Source organism: Engystomops pustulosus, chromosome 3 (genome assembly GCF_040894005.1).
Source record: "Engystomops pustulosus chromosome 3, aEngPut4.maternal, whole genome shotgun sequence".
Classification (NCBI taxonomy): Eukaryota; Metazoa; Chordata; class Amphibia; order Anura; family Leptodactylidae; genus Engystomops; species Engystomops pustulosus.
In genome coordinates this window covers 185,352,421-185,371,802 of record NC_092413.1, presented here as the reverse complement: position 1 = coordinate 185,371,802, position 19,382 = coordinate 185,352,421, and the positions used below count along the sequence as shown (strand labels likewise).

Below are 19,382 nucleotides of genomic sequence, written 5' to 3'. Positions count from 1 at the left end.
TCCAACTGCCACAGCAGCAGCAACAGCAGACAATGGCTTCTGTATATGGTGGTTTATAAGTGGATTTTGGAAAGTGCGGGGTTAAAATTTAACCCCTTCGTGTCTATGCCATTTTAGACCTTTAGGACCAGGCCTGATTTTTAAATTTTGCCCTGTGTCATTATAGGAGGTTATAACTTTTTGACACTTTAACATATCCAGGGGATTTTGAGATTGTTTTACCGTCACACATTGTACTTCAAAGTAATATTCAAATTTTGATGATATCTTTTGTGTTAAGTTATGAAAAAAACTTAAATTTGGCAAAAATTTCTAAAAATTCTTCATTTTCATAGTTCAAAATGTTCTGCTTTTCAGGCAGATAGTCATAGCACCCAAGTAACTTTATAACTAACATTTCCAGAATGTCTGCTTTATATCGGTGTAGGGTTTTATGCATCTTCTCTCTTTTCTAGGTTGTTAGGAGGTTCAGAATTTTGGGAGGAATTTTTCTCATTTTTATGAAAAACGCCAAAACCCTTATTTAGAGGCACCTCCTCAGCTTTAACTGACTCTGAGAGGCCTAAACAGCAGTAAAATCCCCATAAATCATGCCATTTTAGAAACTACACCCCTCAATGTGTAAAAAATAAACTTTAAGAAGTATGTTAACCCTTTAGATGCTTCACAGTGGTTAAAACAAAATGGAGGTCTAATTTACAAGCTGTCATTTTTTTTAGACAATATATTAATTTTGGCCAAAAATTAAACCGTCACAATGTATTAAATTACAAAAAACTCCACAAAGTTTGATACCCAACGTCTCCCGAGTCAGAGGATGCCCCATATGTGGTGGTGACTGCTGTACGGCCGCACGGCTGGGCATAGAACTGAAGGAGGCGCCATTCAGAGCAGATCTGCAACGTCACATCTTACAGGCTATAAAATGTTTATTTTTTTGTAATTTGGACATATGGGGGATTATTTTTTTGTGGATGAGATCCACTTTTCAGGTACATTATTTACAGGGGGGCTCAATAGCCAATAATCAGATTTTATTAACTCTTTCTTGGTGATGGTTAAAAAAATCATTAATTCTTGTTTATGGTTTTTAGCATTTTTTTCCTCGGACATTCACCGTACCATAAAAATAATGTGTTATCTTTATTCTATGGGCCATCACGATTACGGTGATACCCCATTTACATGGCTTTTTTATGGTGAACTTGTTTTGCAGAATATAGAACTCATTTTGTGAGACATTTACTTGTTTTTGTATCGCCATGTAACAATGGGCAGAACATTTATATTTTTTTGTTTACAGCGCTGGTTTAGAGCTTATTTTTTGCGGGACAAGCTGTACTTATTCTTGGTATCATGTTGGGGTACATTTTACTTTTTGATCACTTTTTATGCACTTTTTATGCGGTCAGATGTGAAAATGTAATAATTTTTGTGAGGTTTTTTTGTGTTTTTTTTTACGGCGTTCACCGTACGGGTTCAGTGACCATTTTATTTTATTTGACGGGTTGTTACGGGCATTGTGATACCCAATATGTTGTGGTTTTTTTTGGTGATTTTCACTTTTTTTATGTTTTATATGATTACTGAATGGGACGGGACTTAAGGGGACTTTTATTCTTTTTAAATAATTTTTTTTTAGTTGCACCTTTTTTTAAAACTTTTTTTTTACTGTTTTATTTTGTCCCAGGGTGGGACATGAACAAGTGATCATTTGATCACTTGTTCATTGTAATATGCTGCAATACTAATGTATTGCAGCATATGACATAGTCAGCCTATGCATTCTGCATAGGCTGACAGCTGCACTGTTAGATCGTGCACAGTGCACGATCCTAGCAGGCAGCTGCCATAGGCAGCCCAGGGGACCTGATCGTGCCTCTAGGTTGCCATGGCAACGATCGGCACCTCCGTGCTCTGCATGGAGGGTGCCGATCGTCGCGCCAATACACCATAGATGCCGCGGTCACTATGACCGCGGCGTCTATAGGGTTAAACAGTCGGGATCGCGATAGTCGCGATCCCGGCTGTTACTGCGGGATCCCAGCTACCGTGTACCGCTGGGATCCCGCGGCGATCGCAAGGGCTCAGCTTCTGAGCTCGGGTGATCGCCATGACGTGATTCTACGTCAAGGTGCGGGAACTACCCGCATCCTATGACGTAGAATCACGTCAGGGTGCGGGAAGGGGTTAATCTCAAAACTCGAGTCTATGGCGTTCCCTGAGTCACAGAGAGCGGCTGTGCAACTTGGCGATTGTAAATGCGAGGGTACAGAATCCTTTAGCGGATATACATACATACACACACGCATACAGCTTTATATATTACATATACAGTATACGTCACACACACACTACACTCATACACGTTATACGTCACACACAGTACATTCATACACATATACATACACTACACTCATATATATATATATGCACACATTATATGTCACACTCTACTACACTGATAGATATATACATACACATTATACGTCACACACAGTACATTCATACACATATACATACACTACACTCATATATATATATATGCACACATTATATGTCACACACTACTACACTGATAGATATATACATACACATTATACGTCACACACAGTACATTAATACATATACATACACTACACTCATATATATATATATATATATACATACATACACATTACACGTCACATACACTACACTCATATACATATATATACATACACATTACACGTCACACACACTACACTCATATACATATATATACATACACATTACACGTCACACACACTACACTCATATACATATATATACATACACATTACACGTCACACACACTACACTCATAGATATATATATACATACACATTACACGTCACATACACTACACTCATATACATATATATACATACACATTACACGTCACATACACTACACTCATATACATATATATACATACACATTACACGTCACACACACTACACTCATATACATATATATACATACACATTACACGTCACACACACTACACTCATATACATATATATACATACACATTACACGTCACACACACTACACTCATAGATATATATATACATACACATTACACGTCACACACACTACACTCATATACATATATATACATACACATTACACGTCACACACACTACACTCATATACATATATATACATACACATTACACGTCACACACACTACACTCATAGATATATATATACATACACATTACACGTCACACACACTACACGCGGTAGAGTTTGAAAACACAATCGTATCCAGTGACTGAGCGGATTCACAGACCACGTGATCAATCCGCCACTAGCCCCGCCCCCTAAACTCCAGAGCGAAGGGCGGGAGATGCAAAGCCCCCCAGCCGGAAGTGACGTCAGGGGCTCATAGGTTGTTGCTGCGCAGTATCTCCGAAGAAAGGAGAAAGCCCCCGAGCCGGAGACCTGAGAAGAGCGGAGCGCGGCGGCCGAGAGGTGAGCGCTGCCCGGGACCCTGCGGGCGGGAGGGCTGAGGGGAGTCCGCTCTACCTGCAGCCTAGTCAGGGGGGGCACAGCGCGGCGATGCGGCCTAGCTGCCCCATCTGTTGTGTGCACTGCCCGGGGCCTGGCATGTAACGTGTCCCCGGGGTAACCTGCTAGCGCCTCAGAGCTGCCCCTACTGGTGTCTGATACACTACTGCAGTCACCATTACCTGGAGCAGGTAACCGCGTGTGACCCCAGTACCCGCCATGTCCTCTCCACATCACCTGTGTGGTGTCATGGCCCCCAGTGCCCGCCATGTCCTCTCCACATCACCTGTGTGGTGTCATGGCCCCCACTACCCGCCATGTCCTCTCTACATCACCTGTGTGGTATTAGTGCCATCCATGTCCTCTCCACATCACCTGTGTGGTGTCATGGCCCCCAGTGCCCGCCATGTCCTCTCCACATCACCTGTGTGGTATTAGTGCCATCCATGTCCTCTCCACATCACCTGTGTGGTGTCATGGCCCCCAGTGCCCGCCATGTCCTCTCTACATCACCTGTGTGGTGTCATGGCCCCCAGTGCCCGCCATGTCCTCTCCACATCACCTGTGTGGTGTCATGGCCCCCAGTCCCGCCATGTTCTCTCCACATCACCTGTGTCGTGTCATGGCCCCCAGTGCCCGCCATGTCCTCTCCACATCACCTGTCTGGTGTCATGGCCCCCAGTGCCCGCCATGTCCTCTCCACATCACCTGTCTGGTGTCATGGCCCCCAGTGCCCGCCATGTCCTCTCTACATCACCTGTGTGGTATCATGGCCCCCAGTGCCCGCCATGTCCTCTCCACATCACCTGTGTGGTGTCATGGCCCCCAGTGCCCGCCATGTTCTCTCCACATCACCTGTGTCGTGTCATGGCCCCCAGTGCCCGCCATGTCCTCTCCACATCACCTGTCTGGTGTCATGGCCCCCAGTGCCCGCCATGTCCTCTCCACATCACCTGTGTGGTGTCATGGCCCCCAGTGCCCGCCATGTCCTCTCCACATCACCTGTCTGGTGTCATGGCCCCCAGTGCCCGCCATGTCCTCTCTATATCACCTGTCTGGTGTCATGGCCCCCAGTGCCCGCCATGTCCTCTCTATATCACCTGTCTGGTGTCATGGCCCCCAGTGCCCGCCATGTCCTCTCTATATCACCTGTCTGGTGTCATGGCCCCCAGTGCCCGCCATGTCCTCTCTATATCACCTGTCTGGTGTCATGGCCCCCAGTGCCCGCCATGTCCTCTATATCACCTGTGTGGTATCAGTGCCCGCCATGTCCTCTCTATATCACCCGTGTGGTATCAGTGCCCGCCATGTCCTCTCTATATCACCTGTGTGGTATCAGTGCCCGCCATGTCCTCTCTACATCACCTGTGTGGTATCAGTGCCCGCCATGTCCTCTCTACATCACCTGTGTGGTATCAGTGCCCGCCATATCCTCTCTACATCACCTGTGTGGTATCAGTGCCTGCCATGTCCTCTCCACATCACCTGTGTGGTATCAGTGCCTGCCATGTCCTCTCCACATCACCTGTGTGGTATCAGTGCCCGCCATGTCCTCTCTACATCACCTGTGTGGTATCAGTGCCCGCCATGTCCTCTCCACATCACCTGTGTGGTATCAGTGCCCGCCATGTCCTCTCCACATCACCTGTGTGGTATCAGTGCCTGCCATGTCCTCTCTACATCACCTGTGTGGTATCAGTGCCTGCCATGTCCTCTCTACATCACCTGTGTGGTATCAGTGCCCGCCATGTCCTCTCTACATCACCTGTGTGGTATCAGTGCCCGCCATGTCCTCTCTACATCACCTGTGTGGTATCAGTGCCCGCCATGTCCTCTCTACATCACCTGTGTGGTATCATGGCCCACAGTGCCCGCCATGTCCTCTCTACATCACCTGTGTGGTATCAGTGCCCGCCATGTCCTCTCTACATCACCTGTGTGGTATCAGTGCCCGCCATGTCCTCTCCACATCACCTGTGTGGTATCAGTGCCCGCCATGTCCTCTCCACATCACCTGTGTGGTATCAGTGCCCGCCATGTCCTCTCCACATCACCTGTGGGGTGTCATGGCCCCCAGTGCCCGTCATGTCCTCTCCACATCACCTGTGGGGTGTCATGGCCCCCAGTGCCCGCCATGTCCTCTCCACATCACCTGTGTGGTGTCATGGCCCCCAGTGCCCGCCATGTCCTCTCCACATCACCTGTGTGGTATCATTCGTGGCCCATCTGCACCATATGTGGCGAGGTCACCACTGTCAAGTTTCTCCTCCTGACTGCCCAGCAACCAGATCATTGGGTGCCTTGTGCCTTGGCACAATAAATTGTGGTGATTGGTCGTGTACGGCAGAGATGAGCACTGGCCTTTTGAGAAGTGCCCATTAACTTTTCTTATGTTAATTTGTAGCATATTCTTCCAGCTGCTCCCATCTCTCGTGTTGATGTGTAAGGGCATTCTCACATCTTACTCCTATGTTAGGGCTCACAATCAGTATAGTGGAGGTCAGGGAGCATAGTTGTCTGGTCATTTTGTGCACTTAACAGGTGAGTTTTCAGGTCACATTTGGAAGGCTGGGGACAGACTGACGGTTTGGTTTTGATAGAGTTCTAGAGTATGCGGGGTGCATGGAGAAATCCTGGAGACGGTTGTGAGAAGAGTGGATTTGTATTGTATTTGCTTGGTGTCCCATCCACTGCACTGTGTTCACTGCAGTGAAATCTAGGCAGTATACGGTCCATATTTCAACTATTTTCTTTTTTTTCTAGTTAATCCACACATCAAACAAATCCCATCTGATTATATTTTTTTAATATTTGATTTCTGCCACTAACTTTTGTTCTCCAGATATGATTGTCTAAATTAGTAATACATTGAGCAGTTGGGTAATCTGTCTTTCACAATGTAAGATTTGCACTAGGATTTTCTTATCTAATGTCTCTTTATGGGATAGATACTTTGCAGGTTCTTTGCCTTGAAATTGCTGATGGAAAATCCCCAGCATTCACAGTAATGGCAAGTAGATGAAATGTTCCAAAATCTTATCCAATCTTCTGCAATAAGTGGGTTAACAATCCACCGTAACAATTTGCTTGTAGCTTGTGCAATTGTTTTCCTATATCCACCACTGCTGTTTTAAGCTTTTTATTTTATTTTTGTAGATTATTCCTGGAAGTCCCTGGCCGTTCCGGATCAAGTAGACAGATTTTAAAGCCTTGTAAGTACATGCAGTACCTGACCTAAGGACACTTGACTTACAGACAACCCCTAGTTACATATATATAATGTTTCAACTTAAGAGCAAACCTGCGGAAGCTATTTTTGTGTAACCACCCGTAGACTGACTGTATGTGGAGTATAGTTTAATAGTTTATACGGTTGAAAAAAGACACTTGTCCATCAAGTTCAACCGAGTATATATTTTTTTTGTAGAACTCTCATATTGTTTGCAGGCGTATATATAGATCCTAATATAATTTTAACCAAATAAAAAAAGTTCTGTTCACACCAGAAGCCCACACATCAACTTTTCCTTATCTTTCATCAACCTTGTAACTTTTTTTCCCTACCCATTTTTTCTTTAGGTGTACAATCATGAATCCCGTCTATAGCCCTGGTTCTTCTGGGGTACCTTATGCAAACGCTAAAGGCATTGGTTACCCTGGTGAGTAGTATGATGCTTCTATCCCACACTTGTTATATATATATTTGTGTATGTATTATACATTATTTTACTGTCTTTGCAGCTGAGGGCCTCTTATCACAGAGCTATTATGTTGTCAAATCTGTCATTGTTATTATAGGCAAAGAGCCACATCCTATCATGTGTCTTTTGTATGCTAGATTCACACATAGCGTTTTATAACACAGGTTTTTATTATCTCTAAAAAAAAATTGATGGCCTTTGGCTCCAGACACAGCTATGTTCATAATTAAAGGTGGTTTCACATTATTGTGATTGTCTAACTACTGGGTCCCAAAGTCCTTCTGAACTGCTTCATGCACAATAGGACCTAAAGCATTGGCTCTCCTTCTATGGGTCCTTATACAGGACGGTTGATCCAGACGTCTTGGAGAAACATTTTTCCCAACTGCAATCAGACAGTATTTATCTATCCAAAGGACCAATGGTAAATGTCTTTAAAGATCACCACTCCTTTAGTTTCATGGAATTGTCTGGTAAAGAATGAAGGCAGGAGAACTGGATACTGGCAGTAGGTGGATCCATCTGACCTGATATTGATGGCTCATCCTAGTGATAGCCCTTGAAATTGATGACCTATATAACCCCAGAATATAAAAATAAGTCTGTAGACAAGTCTAGCACCCTAGACTGGGGGCAGTCAGACACAGGTCAGGTGTCTCCCGGATCCCATCCAAGAACAGCTTATCTTAGCCGAGAGCCTTTTCTTTAGCCATGATTTCAAAAGATTTGTTAAACGTTGTTGTGGGTGTTTTTCTAATCTCCTTTTCTAATCTCCTGTTACTTTTTTAGCTGGCTTCCCAATGGGCTATGCTGCTGCTGCTGCTCCTGCCTACTCTCCCAGCATGTATCCTGGTGCAAATCCTGCCTTTCCATCAGGTAAATGAGTCTTTCTGCTTGCTTTTAGATTTGTTCTTTCTGGCCTCCTTAAAAATCTGTGACATATTGTGTATGCGCAGATTGGTTTTAAAGTGTCTAAATGAAAATCCATTACTGTCTCAACACAGGCAGATTACCAAATCAGCCTGGACTGTTTGTACTGCTATAAACACTGTACTTTTTAGATTGGATGAATTGTTTTGCATCTTTGTATAGTCCCCTCATAATGCTACAACACACAACCCTGCAGTATATTATAGCTAATCTACAATGAAAATCCATCATGATAAACCATTGATACTTACTGATAACCACAGTCATGGTGCCTGGATCTATCTTCTGACATTTGTTATCCATGGCCTCCTTCCCTCTAAAATCAACTAAAATTATGTGGCTAACATAACCCCTTGTGATCTGCCTTTACTGACTGTTACACAGTCTCACTCCCCCCTTCACCATTTGTGGGTTCTCTAGGCTTCAGTGATGTTGCATCTGTATTTGTGTCACATTGCTATTAAAGGGGCCTTATGAATCCTCCATAAAGGAACAAAACTTTAGGGGCACGTTGGATATGCTATGTGTATATATACCCAGATGAGAAGTCAGATATCCAAAAATATGCAAAAATTGCTGAGTAAAATCCAAAGTTTTTTTTATTAATCCATTAAAAATGTGTATGCATCTTTGGAAGAAAGGTAGGAGATACAAGGTCTTATATCGCATACATATATTATTTTTTTTTTTTTTTTAAATTTTAAAAAAGCACTTTTACCCTCTTTGCATATTTATAGATTATTGTGTGGTCAGAAGCCTCTGTGCACTCCTAAAATATGCATTGTGGCTGAAGTGGAGACTTTTACTTATCTAGTTGATATACAGCATTATTGTATTCATGTGGATGTAAAAATCTGCCAGTTCTGTGACAAATCCACTTCATATTTTCATATTGAGTTAAGTTTGTTGATAAAGTGCAGTATTAGTTTTTTGGGTCCAGTATTTCATACAGTGGAATGTGATAGGTTGCTGTAGAATTTAAGGTGTATTGTCACTGTTTTTGGTTTATGGAGACTTCATTTGTTGCTTCAGTAAGAACATCTGTGCATATAATCTCCTTCCTAAAGGATTCTAATGCCTGCTATGGCCCACTTCAGTTTTTTGCATCAATTGTTGTGAGCCAAAACCAGGTGAGTCTACTACAGATGGGGAAGTATAATGGAATACTTGCATCTGCTCTCTGTGTTCAACCACTCGTGGTCTTTGCTCAGAATAACTGAAGGCCTAAAGAGATTGTTAACTGTACCTTAGATATCTTGTTGGACATGGACAAGCAGGTATATTTATTCAGTAGTTGTACACCATTTAAGGGGCATGCGGTGTACTAGGCCTGCAGGAGCTCAGCGCTAGCAGCATTGTCTCACGTCCACAGGAGACCTTTTGGTTCCTATGAAGTAACTCCTCTGTTACCTGGTAATACCTCAGAGACCATGGTGTTTGTGTATTGTCTTGGGCAGCAGTCATCATTGTTACATGACTGTATATACATATGGAAACACAGGTGCTTAAATTGCCTTATCAAAGTTTGACATTGATTGCTGGCAGACAGTATCTGTGTAGTCAAACCTTTTATGAATGTTGTTAATAGAAGCTAAAATTCTAAATCCATCACAGTCCTGCTGCTTCTAAATGCCGTCTTCACAATGTTGTGCTCCTGGCTCCCACATTGATCCACTAATCCTCCAATTGCAAAAATATCTTGCCCCTTGTTTAATCTGATCTGTGTGTGTGTCGTCTCTCTTGGACTGTGATAGATGGCCAAACGCAGATTAAAGTCTGATCCAAGAAACTCTCTGTGCACTTTTGGGATTTACCGGACTGAAACTCAAATTGCTAAACTGAACTAGACATCCATTCAGCTCGGTGATTCCAGGTTCTGTCCTAGAAATTTTTTGCTGTACGACCTCTCCACTCACATTACTAGGAGACCTCAAATTGGATGATCAATGGAAGTCCCCTTTGTAAGGCCTTGATCAAATGCTTTTTGTTGGACTTCTCCCATTACTATATAGGCCTCATGGTCTTTGTGCGGTTTGTCTTGAGGGGGAAATGGGTAACCATTACTTGAAAACTGCATTTACATTGAAGCTGAACTAAACTGCAACTTTTGATTTCAGAGGTAGAACAATCCTCATATGCGACCTCCGGTGTGCAAATGTACATGTTCGGGCACGCGTTCTCTGCTGCGAGAAACGCTGCAATTAATTCAGGTACCTGCTTTGCTTTTCTTCAGCGCTAATTATTCTTTGCACTTCCTTGATAAGACTTTAAAAAGCAAAATAAGTACCTGAAAGGTAAACTATCGTAGAAATGACATCTGCATTATTGAGCACTGCTGGAGCTGAGAAGTAAATATGTTGGTGTATGGTATATGCAGGGAATGAAATGAAAGCTGGCTGCCTCTTCCTATACTCTCAAACTATGTTAACTATTCTACAACTTCTACAACCAAGCCTTATTATGGAGCAATGCACTTCCAACATACTCGTATTTCAGTATATCGTGACCTTTCCATGATCTTCCCAGTTTAATCCATATGCTAATGAGGATGGGACACAAGATCATGTTCTCAGCACTTCAGTTCCTGCCTATGGCGCTTCTCTCTTCTTCACTAGATAAATCTCCTTATTATATTAGAGGGGAGTGGTTCAGACAGGAATAGGAGTGCTCGGGTGCTGAAGACACTCTGCGTGCACCAACTTACCTCATTAACATATGGATTGTGAGAATATCTCTGAAATGGTATAATGGGCAGAAGTAATAAGTATGTTGGACATTTCTCTATGATACATTTTTTTTAGAAGGTAAGAATTCTTTTTTTGGTGAAGCTGGTGTAATGACTTTGCTTTGAACTGTAATGACTGACTTTGCTTTAAAGTACCTGGGTGTATGTGAACCTGCTGCATGTACTGAACGTTGTGTGGTGCTCACCAAGATACAAAATTTAACCAAATATCTTATTTCAGTGTCGGGCACTACCTCTCTACTTTCTGAATTTCTTGGTCTTGAATGATTGTCGTACATTTTTAACATTGATACCACATTTTCTGCCATACATTACGCTCCACTACTCTGGCACTGTATGTCTGTCTGCACGGTATCTTCTCTTACATAAATTCTGCTCTCTTACAGGATATACGCCAGGTACACCATACAAAGTGTCATGTTCTCCCACCAGTGGGACTGTCCCACCCTACTCCTCTTCCCCTAACCCTTATCAGACGGCAGTATACCCAGTAAGAAGTGCCTACCCACAGCAAAATCCATATGCACAGGTAACCTTTTCCATTTTGCTTTAATTTTTATCAGCCATTAATCTAGGTGGGCAAATATATTCTCTATGCACAGACTGGTTTTAAAGTGTATAAATGAAAATCCGTTACTGTCAGAACACCAACAGATGACTAAATTATTCTGGACTTCACTGTACTTTTAGATGCTGTTTATTGCATCTTTGTCTCATTCCCTCATCATGCTATAACACACACCCCTGCAGTATATTAAAGCAAATCTACCAGGATAACAGTGGGTACAGAAAGTATTCCCTTTTTAATTTGCCACTCTGTTTTATTGCAGCTAATTGGTAAGATCAAAAATATTATTTTTGCTCATTAACGCCTTACCGATGCACGCTGCACGCCGATAAAAGGAAGAAGTTTTTGACTTCATCCATTTAAGGATTATTTGGGCCACTGTGCTCTTAGGAACCTTGAAAATTGCAAATATTATTGTAACCTTGGCCAGATCTATGCCTTGACACAATTCTGCCTCTAAACTCCTTGAATTTGTAATTCTAAACTCAATGTTTAAAATTATGCTAATGAGTCAGAAAGGCTCTGCTGGGTGTTACCAGAGACCCTTCAAGCTGCTGATTCACGGGCTGTTACACCCCACCCCCTCCTGTTGTAATCTTACTGCAGCCTAGGAAGTGTTGGCACCTGGTGTAGTTTAGGAAGGGGGGGGGGGTGAGACAACAAGTGATTCTGCAGCACAGAGGAAGGAACTGTTCACTACATTTTAGGCTACATTCACACAATGCGGAGAAGAGCAGGGGATGAGCGCTGCTGCTTTAATCCTGTTAAGTAGCCAAATACTTGATTTTCAGCGTTTGATATATGGACCATATGACTGCTATATTTCCTGGACTCAAGGCACTACAGTCACATGTGATGTTAGGAGACGCTACCTCCCAGGACAATGGTCTCATGGAAGACTGTGATGCTAGTAGTTAGGAAATATGACAGTCAAACAATTTGTATTTCACACACAGTGAATACAGATCTAAGGAATATCCCATGGCCATACAGTGCTGGATCATGAAGTCCTCATCCACTAAAAACGAAACATTATTATGAAACCAGTGATAAAGGTTCATTTTATAGGATGTTAGTTTTAATTTTCACTGTATGTAATTATATTTGTTCCTATTATCTTATAGCAGGGAACCTACTACACACAACCTCTGTATGCAGCTCCTCCACATGTAATCCATCACACTACAGTCGTGCAGCCCAATGGGATGCCTGCAGCAATGTACCCCGCTCCCATCCCTCCTCCCAGAGGCAGTGGTGTAGCTATGGGGATGGTAGCTGGGACCACAATGGCAATGTCAGCAGGTATGAGCATGAATTTACTCTGTTCTGTCACATTCAATAAAACATGCACACATTTTGTGTACGTTTTGTGTAATGTTGAATTGAAGTTTACTATATATATATCTATATCTTGTTTTCTAGGCACATTGTTGACCACCCACTCGCCAACTCCAGTAGCTCCTCACCAAGTTACCATGCCGGCATATCGGCCTCCAGGGACACCGACTTATAGTTATGTCCCTACACAATGGTGATTAGCCTACCAGTGTAAGTGTTTTATCATATCCCTTGTCCCTTGTGGGTTTTGGGTACAGTTCATGGTCATTACTTGCTGACCTGATACAATATATTGCTCAGAATAAATGGAGTGGCCGGGCAGATGCCTGATCTGATTCTCCCATTTATTAGTGGGAATGGGATCCCTGTTCTCATAACTGGTGGCATGACATTTTTAAAGGGGTGTTCCCATTTCAGCAGATAATTTATACTTTCAGTATTTTTTTAGTTTTTTTAGATCTGATTACCTAGAGAACTACAGGAGATGTGTGATATAATGAGCTATGCACCTGTGTGACATCACATGACCGGGGGCTTTCTATAGACTGACAGCAAGCAGAAATCTAGAGAATTGTGAGGAATTGACACAGTATATTGGAAAAATTGTATAACTTTTCACTACAGACACTAATATTTTGCTATAATGGGAACACCCCTTTAAGCATATCATGCGCTATCCTAGGGATATAGTGTGAGCTGGGCCATCCTTTTACTTGTGCTGTTTTTTGCGCCATTTACTTGCTTAACAAGGTTCATGTTTCTTTAGGTTTAAAGATGGAAGATATGCAAGCAAGTAAGATGCTTATTAGATGGTGCTGAAGTGTTTCACCTCCAGCGAGAAGTTTCTTCCTTCTGAATTCTCTCAACACATTGCCTAACACTAATTCAGGATCCGAAGATTTCCATTACTGCATATCTTAACATCTTGGGACTCTAGTGGTTGTCTTTAATATAAAATCCTGTTTTGTGGACAGTCTTGCAAATTTTTTTTTTTTTAGCTAATTCTAATGATAAAAAGGGAGCATAAAGTTGTTTCAATGATCCATATCTAGTTGAATGCATGTTCAGACACAAAATGACGCTTTGTTCAGATTATTGCGGCGACATATGCAAAGAAAAGACAAAACATCGTATGCAAAAAAAAAAAAAAAATCCAAAGGAGTCCAGAAGATATCTTAAGGCTTTCTTCTTATTGGAAGGCCTTCGAAACTTGAGGCAAGACTATTCACCCCAGTGTGTTGTTTGAGTGTTGCTCAATATTATTTTGAAGGTTGTTGCTAGTATAATGGTGCCATGTGACCTGCGACATCATATGAAGTAATTAGTGTCATTCAGATTATACCCAACTTTTCACTAGGAATTATAAGGTTTTTTTTTTTTTTTCATTCCTCCTAAGTTTGTTTTTCTACATTGTGTTAAGTAGGACTATAGCTGGTTCAGGTGATGTGACTCTGACTGAGGGAGCACAGGTTGTAGTAACACTACCAGTACATCTCATACTAGGTGTCGCCATGCATGAGGTGGCCACTTTCTAGTATTCTCTCTGCACTTATTGCAGTCTAGAAGATTGACACTTCAGGCATTCCTCAAAAATGGAAAGGAGCCGCAGCCTTTTTTATTTTCTTCTTTTAGTTGACTTGATTGTAATTGGAGAGAAAATAAAAAATAACAATTCCTATGCATCACGAAATGTGAATTGGAACGAGGAAGGTGGATTGAAAAGTTCTCAGCTCGTACGATACATTATTTCTTATTTTATTTTGCTTTGTTTTGTACAATTTTTTTTTTTTGTTTTGTTGTTTTTTTATATTGCTCACGTTGTGCAGAGGTTTTCTGTTGGCATTCCACAATAAAATTAATCTAAAATAAATCTCCTTTCCAGTGTATGTCCCTGTTATAGGATTTAAAAAAAAAAAAATATATATATAAATGTCATGTTACGCAAGGAAAACTCTATTGCGATGGGTGACTAAACTGTTTGCCAGCTACCAACCACACGCAGGTCTTTGTACACATTGTATGTACACCTATTCATCCACTGTGTGTGCAGAGTAATGGAAACTTGCTAAAAGGAGCCTCTCGCAGGCTTTTCTGATGCAGAACCACACACCGTTTCTTATAGGGCTTACCCTGACGTATAAGGCCAGTTGCTCACATGTAAGTTTGTTCTGACAAACGCGTTCCATACGTGTGCCACATTCACCACATTGAACTAGAACTGCTGAACATTCTAGGCGCGGTGTAGTAAATCCCACTAGCGTGCACCGGGACATTCTCGCTCACTTGTGAGCAACTTGCCTCGTACATCAGGGTGAGTGAGTCTTGTCATTTCTCCTGTCTGGTAACCAGTAAACCCTTTGCTAACACAGTCAATACCCTCAGGTGGGAGGGAGTATATTACACAATGCCTGCTTACTTAGTCCCCCACAGCTTATTCGTGTATGCACCTCAGGTCTAGTGCATGCTAGACCGGGGGCCATTTGATACTTTATATATTTTAGTTTCCCAGACCCAGTATTGTGATATTTGGGACACCAATATACTGGACCTGGTGATGTTTTAGACCTGCTACAAGTGATTGAACGGAAAAGCCAAAACACATTTTGGAAATGAAGTTGATACTTTTTCATACTTGATTCCCATTTATTTCCTATCTTCAGGAGGTGTGATAAATGTCTCTGGGTCACCCCAAATCTTAGAGACCCCTTGTCCTGCAACTGTTATGGATTGAGATGTGCGCATACATTGTGGATATTGTATAAATGTCTGCCCCATATAATGAAGGTGACACTAAGGTTCTTGCTGGAAGGGATTTCCAGTATTTTTATGGTATTGGATCACTAGTAGTAACCGGTGCTCAGTGTTAATCTCTTTAGCTTAGCTTTGGGAGCCGAGAATGTTGGCTCCATGGTTTGGGAGGATTTTTGGCACATATCCCTGATTGATAAATGTAGATGGATGGAAAGGAGTCCCAGTGATAAACCGTAGTATAATCTATGCTATGCATGTTCCCATTACGTATCTAATGGTATGGAATGTCATGGGGACAACTGATTCCTTATTCTGCTGAGTACAGACCTATACAAAGTAATGAACCTGACATTGACTTTAGGGTATGGCAGCCAAATCAACTAATGGTCTTGTGGATCTGCAGAATTTGGTCAGATAAACGGCGACCTGAGGGAGTAGTAAGTGTCGTCTTCAGAAATGTGTATGCTTGGCGGAGGCTAGTATATAGATAGATGGGGGAATCGGATGTGACACAGAGGGCACGGGCACATGTTGTGTTTACATTGCAGTAATATCACATTTACTTAAATGCTATGTTAAAACGCATAAATGTTAACATAAGGCTTACATAACATGGATGCAATCGGATGGTGTTTACATACGCAACGTGTGAACATACCCTAATGGAGCTGTAAAATGTGTGTATGGGCAGCTTTCCAGCAGTTATTCATGTATTATTTTCATGTCCTGCTCATGAACACCATGCCCTCTATACATAGGGAAATGCCGCATAAGGAAATTTGCATGAATGCGATCTCCTAGATGTGTGCAACGTAAAACTTAAATGCTAAAGAAAGTTAAAGATGGAGGAATTTGTTTCTTAAAAGGATATTCTCACCTGGACATTCACATTTAATTCCTCTTTCATTTATATATAATGTATTTCTTCAGTTGCATGTTATTAAAAAGTTACCTAATTTCCTAAAAATGTTCTAGTGTCTATTAGAAAAGATGGTTGTCCTTGGATATGACCACCCATACACTCTGGCAGCGGTGGCTAGATATGCACAATTGACCCCTGACTACCTGGATTCAGTGATCATTACCACAGGACGGCTGCGGGACATGCAGTAACTTCCAGCCATTTCATATGCAAAACTATGTTTTTGTGTGTGCATTTGCTCCAGCATAGGTGGTTGTATCCAAGGAAAACAATCTAATTTCAAAGGAACTACATTTTTTATAACATCCAATTGAGAAAATGTATATGCATATGACAGGTGAATGAATACCCTTCACTTCAACATTGCCCATTTTTACTTTTCATGATTGCAACGGCAAAATGGATTGTCATTTTTTTTTTATTTTTCAAGACAAGGGCACGCTAATATGGTGAAATCTCTAGATTTTCTGGGAAGGTGGGGGGAGGGGGTAGGAACTTTTTGTTTTGTTTAAGGTTAATTCAGGCAGATAAAAGACCTCTCAGACTGAAGGAACTCGCTCAAGGTCTTACATCTAGAAGTCAATGCATGAATGTGGTTCATGCGAATGATCTGTCCACCTCATTGTAAAGATTCCAGCATTAATTAAATAGGATGATACATTTTTTTTTTTCATACTTTTATATGTAGATTGAATGTTGTCTTCCGAAAACAACCAAGATTGTTCTGCAGCATTACATTCTGGGTGGAGGAGGCGACTGAGCCGGTTCATTTATGTATACTGTTTTTTTTTTTCTTTTTGTACAATGTGATTAGATCCGCTCAGATGTGGAATCTCTAAAAGCACGTTTATTGTACCGAGGATTGTTATGTATTAATACTGTTTTGAATAAAGATTGACTTTGTGTTGCTAATTTGCTCTGTTTGAGGAGTGTTTTGTTTTGCTTTCTATTTTTTAACCCCTTAAGGACGCAGCCATTTTGTAGCTTAACCCCTTATCACCGACACTAGTTTTCAGCTCAATGACCAGACTCGATTTTTCAAATCTGACATGTCTCACGATAATTGGTTATAACTTCGGAACGCTTTAACATATCCGGGTGATTTTGAGAATGTTTTCTCGTGACACATTGTACTTCATGTTAGTTATAAAATTTAAGTGATAAGTTTTGCGTTTCGTTCTGAAAAAAAGTGAAAATTTGGCAAAAGTTTGTAAAAGTTCTTCATTTTCCAAGTTTGAAATGTTCTGGTTTCCAGACAAGATGTAAAACTACCCAAAAAGTTTGATAATTAACATTTACAGAATATCTGCTTTATGTTGGGATGATATTTTATGCTTCCGGTCATTTTTCTAGGATGTTATGAGGTGCAGAACTTTAGGTGCGATTTTTCTTATTTTCATGAAAATTGCCAAAACTCACATTTTGAGGGACAACTCGGCTTCCAAGTGACTTTGAGAGGCCTAAATAATAGTAAAACCCCATAAATTACCCCACTATAGAAACGTGACCCCTCAACATATGTAAAACAACTTCTATTAAGTCCATTAACCCTTTAAGTGTTTCACATGGGTTAAAAAATATGGACCTGCGATTTAGAAACTATAGAATTTTTTTGGAAAATACATTCATTTAGGCCAAAACTGACATTTTCAGAATAAATTAAATGCAACGCTTGATGCCCAATTCCTCCCGAGTTTACCGATACCCCATATGTGGTGGTGACTGCTGTACGGGCGCACGGCCGAGTATAGAATGAATAGAGGCGCCATTCACTGCAGATTTGTATTGTCACATTGTACGACCTATACATTTTTTTTTTTTTTTTTTGGTAATGCAAACATATGAGGGCTTATTATTTGTGGGGTAAGATACACTTGTATAGATAATTCATTTAGGGAGTCTATAGCTTATTCATGAGATTTTATTAACTATTTCAAGGGGACACAAACAAAATCATCAATTTTTATTTTGGATTGTTAGCATTTTTTTCCCCCGCTCACCATAACGTAAAAATAATATTTTATCTTTATTCTCTGGTTCACTACGATTGCGGAGTTACCTTATTTATATAGTTTTTCTAATTTTAGCTTAATTTTCCTGAGCAAAACCAATATTGGAGAAAATCGCATTGTTTTTACTATTGACAACTTTTCAGGGCCATAACTTCTGTATTTTTCTGTTGTCAGATCTGGTTGAGGGCTTATTTTTTGCGAAAACAGTTGTTCTTTTCAGTCGTATCATATTAGGGAACGTAACTTTTTTTTAATCACTTTTTAGAACATTTTTTGTGATGGTGTTTGATGGAAAATTGTATATTATGGGAAGTTACCCTTTGAGATCTTCATAGTAATTGAATCAAAATGGAGGTGAAATTTCGAATGGTCAAATTTTGTCAGTTATACGTTCATTTAGCCCTAAAATTGACACATTTCCAAAAGATAAAAATAGAAAAACCACCTTACAATTTGTTCTGCAATTTCTCCCAAGTACAGAGACCCCCCACATGTGGCAGTTACCTGTTTTATGGGCGCAGAAAGGAAGGAGGGACCTGCAGCTGCCAGGATTTTAGTTTCCTCATTGGCCCATTTTGCAGGCTATATGGGCCAATGCTTTTTTCGTTATTGGGGCCATGTGACGGCCTTTTTTTTGCGGGATGAGATGCTTTTTCCAGTTTTACCATTTTGGAGTTGATTTTCCCTATTGTTGAAAATAGTTTTTCGTGTTCACCGTATAGCCTAATAATCATGTTATCTCTATGGGTCAATACGATTACGGGGATATCAGACTTGAATGTGGGGGGAAATCTTTCATTTTTGCATCGCCGTCTTCCAAGTGTCATAACATTTTTGCTTTTTTGGCTCCAGAGCTGGTTGATGGCTTGTTTTTTTTTGC

General features: G+C 41.2%; 1 protein-coding gene across 4 annotated transcripts; it reads left to right on the top strand.

Moving 5' to 3' along the window:
- Window positions 1-3,330: 3,330 nt before the first annotated feature.
- On the top strand, window positions 3,331-17,402 carry FAM168B (family with sequence similarity 168 member B). 4 transcript variants are annotated; one of them, XM_072143305.1, is made up of 9 exons: window positions 3,331-3,498; window positions 6,691-6,746; window positions 7,114-7,193; window positions 8,025-8,111; window positions 10,283-10,375; window positions 11,298-11,440; window positions 12,607-12,781; window positions 12,902-13,027; window positions 13,584-17,402. In XM_072143305.1, the coding sequence occupies exons 3-8, from the start codon at window positions 7,124-7,126 to the stop codon at window positions 13,012-13,014; spliced, it is 681 nt and encodes a 226-aa protein (XP_071999406.1). In that variant the 5' UTR covers window positions 3,331-3,498; window positions 6,691-6,746; window positions 7,114-7,123; the 3' UTR covers window positions 13,015-13,027; window positions 13,584-17,402. The 4 variants fall into 4 exon arrangements, with proteins under 4 accessions (XP_071999406.1, XP_071999409.1, XP_071999405.1 ...); XM_072143304.1 differs by having other exon boundaries at window positions 3,340-3,498; window positions 12,604-12,781; XM_072143308.1 differs by lacking the exon at window positions 10,283-10,375.
- The last annotated feature ends 1,980 nt before the right edge of the window (window positions 17,403-19,382 follow it).